This window comes from Harpia harpyja, chromosome 19 (assembly GCF_026419915.1).
Source record: "Harpia harpyja isolate bHarHar1 chromosome 19, bHarHar1 primary haplotype, whole genome shotgun sequence".
Taxonomy (NCBI): domain Eukaryota; kingdom Metazoa; phylum Chordata; class Aves; order Accipitriformes; family Accipitridae; genus Harpia; species Harpia harpyja.
Window position 1 is genome coordinate 19,071,510 of NC_068958.1, and position 8,979 is coordinate 19,080,488.

Consider the following 8,979-nt stretch of genomic DNA (forward strand, 5'->3'; position numbering starts at 1 on the left):
TATATCTATTCCCAGTGGAGTTTTTGCATGTTCTTAGAATTAAAGATGTGCTTAAGTGCAGGATAGGATGCTTATCTCAGGATAGGGATGAGCTGTATTAGAGTCCAGATATACCCATGCATGGGTATTTTATTCTCCTCTTTGGCAATCGCTTTCTCTCTGTATTCTCGAGAGAGATGAGGCTAATATAGCTTCCTTCTATTTACTCGCTCCTGTCTCATAGCAACACTGTCGAGGTCACTGCTGCTTTCTTGTGACAGTCTTTTACATTAAAAGCGCAAGATGCAGTCTTACAGTGCCTGGGGAATTAGAGTTAAATTTCTTAACTAAGGAAAGAAACGTACAGGTTTAAATGTCTAAAAAGATCTGAAGTGGATAGCCATATACTGACATTCAGATTGTACTTGTCACCTATATATATAAAATATACATATATATATCCAAATCTGTTGCCCATATGAATTGAGGAATTGCTGCTTTCTGTGTAATACAGAAAACTGCATGTAGAAGTTCTGATTCTGCAAATATTTGCCCATACAGAACAATTTGCATAGTCACCGCCATAGCAAAGGGCGTTCTACAGCTTGTCTGGTATTAACCTGTTCTGTTTGTTACTTGTGCTACTCTTAAAAGCCCATTGAAATATGAGCATATTTGGAGTTCACAAAATTAAAATCTTAACACCTTTTTTCCTGCTGTATTTTTGCTCACCATCTTACTTCATTCTGTGTGGAGCTGAACTCTGATCCATGCTACTTGACAGCTTTCTATATGTAAGGGGAAACCAAACCTCTCTATCCTTAGAGCCTTTAACTGGCTTCCCCTCTCTGAGTTTAAAAGTTGCTGCTGCTTCTAGATGCGTGCTTCTTCCAAACCAGGGCACTCCAATTTGCATATTTTTTGAGTACCTCTAAACTCTAGACAGAAATATTTCCACTGGAAACTATTTGGGTACCAAACTATATTTGTGGGTAAGGAAGATGCCCCAGAAATGTTTGCTTCCATGTAGAAGAGAAGCTCCTTCCATCCTGGTATCTGGGCTTCAAATTGGGCTAGTTACCACATAGTTAAATTCATTTAGAACAAAGTGGGAGAACATTGAACTCAAAACTACCATAGCTACTCTTTGACAGCCACTCTGCTGCATAGCATCTGCAGGCTAAACTGATGTTGCATGAGCTGGTTTGCTTATCTGGTGAAAGACTAATGTGTTTGGATGCTGCATGTTAGCTCATCCATGAAAACCGACAGTCCATGTGCTTTTGGATTGTGGGAAATGTGAGATAATCTGATTTTAGCTTAACTTTGCTCCACTGCAGGCCAACAGTTTCCCTGTTGTTTTATCTCTGCAGACTAAAAGCACGCCATTGATTAAGTTACAAGAGCTAAGTTGTTGCATGGTAACTTAATCATGTACCTGAGCCCTCATGTACTTCATCAGCTATGTGCATCTAAACCAGCCCTACGAGTGGCTGCACTGTGAGAAGGTTCTTAACTTCCTGGTGGTCTTAACTGCCACGCCATGTTTGCACAGCATGCATGGAATAGGAGAAAAAAAAAAAAAAAAAAAAAAAAAAGAGTGCTCAATACTTTGTTCTTCTGTTTGTGTTCAGTTTACGTAAGTTAGTCAAGAGAACTCTGCGTAGTTTGGAGAAGCACTGACTAGGAGCGGCCCAGGAGGTGACGAGGAAACGGGGACTTGTAGCGTTGTCTGATGCTACTGTCAGTGTACACTGGGAGACTCCTGTATTGCTTTGCAGCCGTGCATCAGAAACTCCTGTCTCTCTTGAAGTGTACCTTTTATTGATCTTGACTCAGTCACAAAGGTGAAATAAAGATAGCTATTTGAAAGCCTGTGTTGTGATGGTTTATGAAAGATTAACTTAATCTTCATTTTATTTCTAGCCCAGGTGCCTTCATTTAAAGAGCTCAGTATTTACAAAGGCCTTTAACTTTCCAAAATGTCTCAATTCCCTTCTAGATACAGCGGTCAAATGATAATTTCTACCAGTAAGTTTCGTGTAGAGTCTTTTTTTTGAAAAAACACGGTCCGCTGTTCTCACATACTTATCTGTATGAATTGCCAGTATGCTTTCACTAGCAAGTTAGCAATTACTTCTGTGGAAGATACTGGAGGAACTGAAAGTAAATCTGCAAAGCTGCAGCTGAGCTTTTCATGAAGACAGTCATCTCATTTTGAGAATAGAATTCACCAAAAATAGCATGAATAATTCTTCAGTTGAAATAACTCGGGAAAACTGCCATTGTATGCAGAATTATTTTTGCATGTTTGTGATGTAAAATATTGCATACAAGGGATAATTATTCCTGAAAATGTCACATAATGGAGTTTGGTATTTGCATTGCAGCAGTAACTGAAGTTTTCAGGTATCAAGACACTATTACACTGTGCATGTTGAATAAATGTAATGAGAAACAATTGCTCTGCAGAGAGCTTGCATGTTAGTTACTGAGGAAGAAGAAAGAAAGTGTTCTCATTTCACAAAGGGGAGTAAGAGTTTCTTGCTCAGGGTCTGATGTCAAACCAAGTCTACACTTGATCTTAAAGAAAAGAAACAGGTGTGTTTTAATTTTGTAAGTTCTCACGTACACTAATAAATCTCATGGGTAAGTGAACTGCAGTGAAGAGTGGCAATCCCAAAAGCAAAGATTTTGGGCTTTTTCTTCTTGGTGAAATTCATTGCATCAGGAGAAGCTAACCTTGGTCACAGATTCTGGGACTGTTCATGGAATTGCTCATGAGAGAAGCTCATCTAGTGATGTCAGCCTGTTAAATGCAGTGTAGCAAGCAGTACAAAGCTGTATATACTTAGTAATCTGACACTCTGAAAGTGACAAAATTCTGCTTTTAATTAAGACATGATTAGCATAATTGTGTAGCTTTAAACTGGATGCTACAGAAAACAGTATCTGAAGATCCAGAGGGTTTCCCTGAAAACAAGGTTAATAGCCTCTTCATGGGGTCTCTCTCTGCATACAAAAAGACTAATGAACTGTTCTCATGTCTGACTTAAGCTGAAGACTCTGGACTGTGTACTGATCAACTGTGTTAATTCTTTTATGTCATGGGGTGATGCAGATGTCTGGCTTACAGCATGCACAAATTAAGTCAGTGAGGTTTTGCCTGTGACGTAAACTGTAAAATACATAAATGGTACAACTGTTTATGGTATGTGCAGTCGGTAGCCCCCGGCAGAGGGAGCAGGCAGCTGGGAGCAGTTGATGTTTAAACCACTCTCATGAGGCTTGTGAGTGCTTGCCAGTCAGTATCTGCAAACAAAGCCTTATGTGCAGGTAACTAAAAGATGAAGCAAATTCTGGCAAATGTCTGTACAGGTAATCAGCAACAAATACTGGTTTTCGTTTGTAGAGCAAGAAGTACAAGAGCTTAACCCCTTTGAGGTGAGACTGCTTAGGATGTTGCTTATAACATTGTTTTCCTTCTGTGTCCTTTGGGGTTTTTTTGTGCACCTATTCACGTTATTTTAATGTTTCTCTTCTGCTCTTCCCCTTCCCCCTGTTTCAGTGACTGTATTTTTTGGAAATGTTTAATATGTCAGTCTCTTGATTTTGGTGGGAGCTTTTCCTTTCTGAGGTGAACTATTGTGCTGGAATCTGCTGGGTGTTATCTTTTGAAAAGCTTGCTTTACAGACTGGGAGTGCAGCATATTCCTAGGGTAGAAGTGTGTTTGTTTTTCCGTCACTTGCATTTATTTCTGTCTGCAAACAGCAAGTTTCCAGTCTTCCATGCTTCCCATGCAGTTCATGAGATGTCCTCTTTAATTGTCTGCTAATCTTCCTCTCTTGGTTGTATTTTGAGAGCTGCTGATAGATGCTTCATTTTACCATTGTCTTGTATTTCGCCACCCAGTATATCCTAAAGAATTAACTTTTTCTTACTAGCTGTGGTGAGATTACAGGCTTCTTAGAGCACTTCCTTTTTAACATAGATGTAAAACAGAGCTCTTGAACTTGGGTTTTTGCAACTGGGCTTAAGCTAATGAAGTTGTTACTTTCTTTATATGAGTCATGTTAAAGACTCATTGTTTCATGGCTCTGTGGCTCATGCAGTGAGGTTGTTATAGAGTTGTAGGAGAAAATGCAGGAAACAGTGTTTCCTTTGAGATTTGCCCTGTTAAAGGCAAAATGGTGAAAACTGAAGTCAGAGCTTCACTTAAAGACCGAGAATGGCTTTGTGCAAATTGGGCTCTCAGCTGTCTTACTCATCAGCATACTGGAAACAAGCTGGACTCTGTTAAAAAAAGCATTTGCATAATGGTCTTCCAACTTTGAGAATTAAATATAATGAGCTTTTCTTCCTCATCTCACTTCTAACCTGAGTATGTGTCTGGATCTTACAGAAGGATTTTGTGTGTGGTTTGTACCTTCATCATTATGACAAACTTTATATCCCTGTGACTTGGGAGATCTCTTGCCTGCCTGTTGGTCACTTCCTTTTGCTTCCTGATGAAACCCTGGATAGCTGATTTGAACAATAGAAATTACAGAAAGGAGTTCCTGTTAATTTGAGACCTGTTACTAGATCTGTCATTTAGGTGACTCACTTCAGGATGTAAAAGAGGGAAAGTGGATTCTGTAGTAAGCATTTTGATTTTTTTTTTTTTTTTTGTTAAATGTTGGCATTGATTTTCACTTGAGCAAAATGTACATTGTTATCTTGAGAGAGCAAAAGTGGTAGTTGTGGGAACGTGGAAAATCATCTTTTTTTTTTTTTTTTTTTTCTTAAATAGACTCTTCTACCGGTTACAGCCTCTTCACTGTTTGCTGTAATCTTTAGAATAGACTTGTGAAACTGCAGTTGCTTGGCCTTGCAGGTATTATAGCATCTGTAGGGGATTTTTGTTCTGGTGTAGAAAATACAAGTTACTTTGTGGCCCAGTAACACCTGGCTATTACCTGGCCTAAATAACACCTGAAAGAGGTAAGTGGATAGCATCTGACATCTCTGGGGAAACCAGCTACAAGTGCTGAAACCTGCGTTTCAGCAGGTGTTTCCTGAGGCTGGACAACACTGGTCACATTGGTGGGTAAAGGGTTGCATTTGGTTTAGAAGTACTGGGATGGCGTGGTCAGTATTTGTAGGTGTACACTGATCAATTTTTTTTCTTGCCTATTGAAATTGATTATGTCTCCAACTTTCTTTCAGGGTTTCCACGGTCCTTATCCCTTCGGACAGTCTTAAAACACAAAAACACAAAACGGGTATCGACAAGAGGAGAATTTAACAAAGAACTGACTTTTGGGGGAAGGGAGGGGGATTCATGTGGCAGACAGACACAACATGGACCCCTACTTCTCTGCCTCTGTGTTCTGGATAAAGAAGAAAAAACAAAAGCCCAGTAACTTAAGACTAGCTGTTTCCGGAGGAAAATACAAAATCTAAGTATGCATGTGTGAATGCTGGATTTCAGGAGTGTTGTTAAATGCTATGAGAAAGAAAATATACCAACACCGTGGGTTTTTTTTTTTAGAAATTGTTCTGGCACATAATTAGGTAGCTTAAAAAGAAGTTTAAAAACTGAAAATGAAAAAGCCATCTTTAAAAAAAAAATATTTTGCCTACAGAGCGGTTGTAGTTTGAGCAAATGTTTAATTTCTGTTTGTTTCTTGTTCATTTTTTTTTTTTTAAATAAGGGACAGCGTGCATTTTTACGGAACTGTCATGTTTTGCTTGCTACCGAATGGGAATTTGCTTAGCATCTTCTGGGGTTTGTGCAGTGACTTCTTTTTGTTGGACATTTTTTAATGACAGGTTGGGTCTGTACCCAGCTCTGCATTTTTAATTCATCTGCTGTTCTAGCTACCAACTTTTTAATCTTCTTTTCTTTTTTTTTTTTTTCCCTTTTGGTTTGAGTGTTGCTGTCAGTTGTCCTGCATGTCGTTGGAAACCATGCTGAAGACCAGGTCTCAGTATCAAAGTTGGAGAGAAGGACTCTGGGACTTCTAGGATATCATGGAGGGCTCATTTCCCTTCCCCTTGTACATGAAGTACACACAAATACACACCCATATTAATAAGAAATGGATTTATTAAAGTTCCAGAGCTGTCCTATGTGATTAGCATTTTAAAATACCTTTTTGTTAACTCTTGATGTACAGTAGCTGTGCCTAGAGCAACCAAGCAAGCGTATCAGTCTTGTGCCAAGAGGAAACTTTTTTTTTCTGTAGCTATAATTCACTTGGTAGTAGTTGCAAAGCTTTACAAAAGTCATGTCCTTTTAATTTTGAATCTCCCATCTCTCTCATATAGAGTATAAGTTTGCATTCATTTCTCCTATGATAAAGTATTAGCTTAGAGGCTAATTGCGTTTTTGAATGCAGAGCAAGAGTTAGCATCATCAGCTGGATTCCACTCTGTCGCCTTGTATTCATTCGCCTTTATAGTCCTGGCTTGTAGCTTCATCGAGGCTCCTACTTCTAAATGGACTCTCCAGGGCTTGGTATTAGAGGGGGGAATCGCTCCTCTAAAGATTCAGGTTGCTCTGCTGTTCCTCCAATGTATTTTCCCCCAATTATGGATTGGGAAGTGTGAGAGGAGGGAGAACAGCCTCGAGTGCTGCGGTGGATTTCTAAAGTGCTGTGTCACCACAGATCCTGCTGAAGGGGAGCCAGGTGGTGAGGTGAGGGGACACCGTTTTACTCGCAAACGTGAACAAGGCTGGAACAGCCATCTGCCAAAGATACAGTAATACTCAAAGCTCCCACAACCTTCTTCCAAATCTTCCCAGTGAAAGCTCTTGTTCTTGTTGGAGCAGAGCACAGGCTTGTTGCATGGTGCGTGGCTTTACACTGATTGCTCTTGACTAGTTGTATTTTCTTGGTTGGTTTTGAATGCGGGATTCATTCTCATTGCAGCTACCAAGGACTGTCTTATCTTAGTGCATACAGATAGATCTTCTGGAGGACAGTAGGAGTTCCTTGTATCCAACAGAGGAAGAATTGGGCGATAAATTTTGCTCGTATTTCAGAGGTTCAGCTGTTAAAGGCCACTGTTATCTGAAGTCTCCCTTCAAAAATCTGTTTGCTGGGAGAAACAAGTATGACGTAAGAAATTATCTGCATAAAAGAGGCACTGCAGGCTTTGGACTGCTTACCATTTGCACTTGCAGTTTGATGAGCACCTGGGTCTGTCTCAGCAGCTTGCTAGAGCTGGGTGACTTAAGAACCAGAGTGAACCCATGGAAAGTGGTGCTGCACTGCTCAGTGCAGCTGTAGTGTTTGGCTCTTGTCCTGTAACATCATTTTGCCTTGGATCGGTTATCTCCTCTTAGCATTCAGTCTAGGGAATAATTTGCATCACTGTAGTGTAGCATAGGCAAGTGGATTCTTTCTTTGCTCCCTCCTTTCCAAGCAGGTGGCTTGAGCGACAAGGTCTGAAGGCATGAACACGTACTCGACCATCACACCTCTTGAAATACTGCTGCTTCCCTTCTGAAGGTATCAAAAACACTGGAGACTGCTGTTTGTCCAAGTGACAAGGTGATTCCTTATCTTTATTAGCTCCTTTTATCAGCTATGAGTGGAAGGGCGGCGGAAATTAAGATCTGGGTCCGTATGTTATAGCTGGTGCTGCAACCTTTGCCTTGTGTCAGCTGAGGCATCTGGGAGACCCTTGAACTCGGATACCCCCATGCTGGCTTTCTTCTGCTGTCAGCCACATGCGCTCCTCCCTTATATAACGGCCGCCACATTTGTGTTCTTGTGCTCCTCCTAAGACTGAATTTTCCTTTCTTTGAAAAAAAAAAACAAAAAAAAACCCAAAAAACCTTGCATGCACCCCAAGTAGTCGTGTGCTTTCCGACTCAGAAGGCATACTTGTTCTGCACAGACTTGAATTCTCTCTCCTCTTGAGTGTTTTCAGTCCATGGTGTCCTTGTGACAAGGGTCACTTACTCCAGGGTGTGAAGAAAGGCAGGTCCAGATCTGAGTTGCTGCTGAAATCTGCAACCTCTTGCTGCTCACATCACCATTCTTCCCCAGGTAGCTGAGCGTGAGCGCTCTTGTCTGCGGGAATGATCTCTCTGCAAACGATCACACAGTGCTCTGGATGCTTTGAGGGTTGGGGTTGTAACCCTGGCTGTGATAGTGGAAGCATGTTTAAATTAGTGGTTGCTCTACCTCTGGGTTTTTCCTCGAGTAAAAACTGTTTCACTGAGGCCAGAGGTGGTTTTATCTCCTCTGGTTCCTTGGAGCTTAGTGGTGCAGCCAGCCCTCAAATTGCTCTTGCTGTCAGGTTTCCAGCTTTTAAATAGGGGGATTTGAGATGTATTCAGCAAAGCTCTTTCCAGGTGACTTCAGGGCACTGTGATTGTATTGGTTTCCGTAGGGCTGATGCATTCAAAGTTGTGGAGTCTTAACATCAGATTCATGAAACAAATGGCCTGGTTTTTCAAAAGTGCTGAATGCCAAATATTTTGGTGAGCCTGAAGTGTGTGCGGTGGCTCGGATAACCCGATCCACCTGAGTTATGCATGTAGAACTCAGGCCTGTTAGAAATGGGAGGAAATGCTTACTGGGTTGAGACTGGTGAACCAGTAAAGAGGCCGTTACCCCAGTGAGGCTGGTGTTCCTGACTGGGGGAGGGATGGGGCTGCTACCCAGTGGTACAGGAGGGTGCAGTGACAGAGAGGCTGCAACTGGCTACAGTCTGTCCTGAAGTCCTGAGAAGGAGGGAAAGAGAGATCTTCCTTACCCCCCCCCATCCCTCCAAAAGAAAAAAGATAATGCAGAACACCTCTGACGGTCTCTAAAATGGATCCCTGCGTCAAGTGTGAGCCACTTAGGATGTGGAACCATATCTCTAATACAACTTGAGCAATGGCAGCCCAGGCACCCTCTGTCAGCCTAGGCAAACTGAAGCACGATATCCCTCGGGCTTCCCCAAAACTGGCAATGCCACATGAGGGGGTGGGGAGAGCTGGAATCTGCTGCCCATAT

At 41.5% G+C, this 8,979-nt stretch overlaps 1 protein-coding gene across 4 annotated transcripts in view; it reads left to right on the forward strand.

Moving 5' to 3' along the window:
* ILRUN (inflammation and lipid regulator with UBA-like and NBR1-like domains) overlaps positions 1-7,773 on the forward strand; it is a 33,252-nt gene extending 25,479 nt beyond the window's left edge. For 2 of the 4 annotated variants that reach the window (XM_052816034.1, XM_052816035.1), the window contains exon 5: positions 5,189-7,773. In XM_052816034.1, coding sequence (XP_052671994.1) covers positions 5,189-5,224 — 36 coding nt within the window. In that variant the 3' untranslated portion in view covers positions 5,225-7,773. Of the gene's footprint in view, positions 1-1,613; positions 1,852-5,188 lie in introns of those variants that run through there. The other 2 variants (XR_008239447.1, XM_052816036.1) reach the window with 2 other exon arrangements.
* The last annotated feature ends 1,206 nt before the right edge of the window (positions 7,774-8,979 follow it).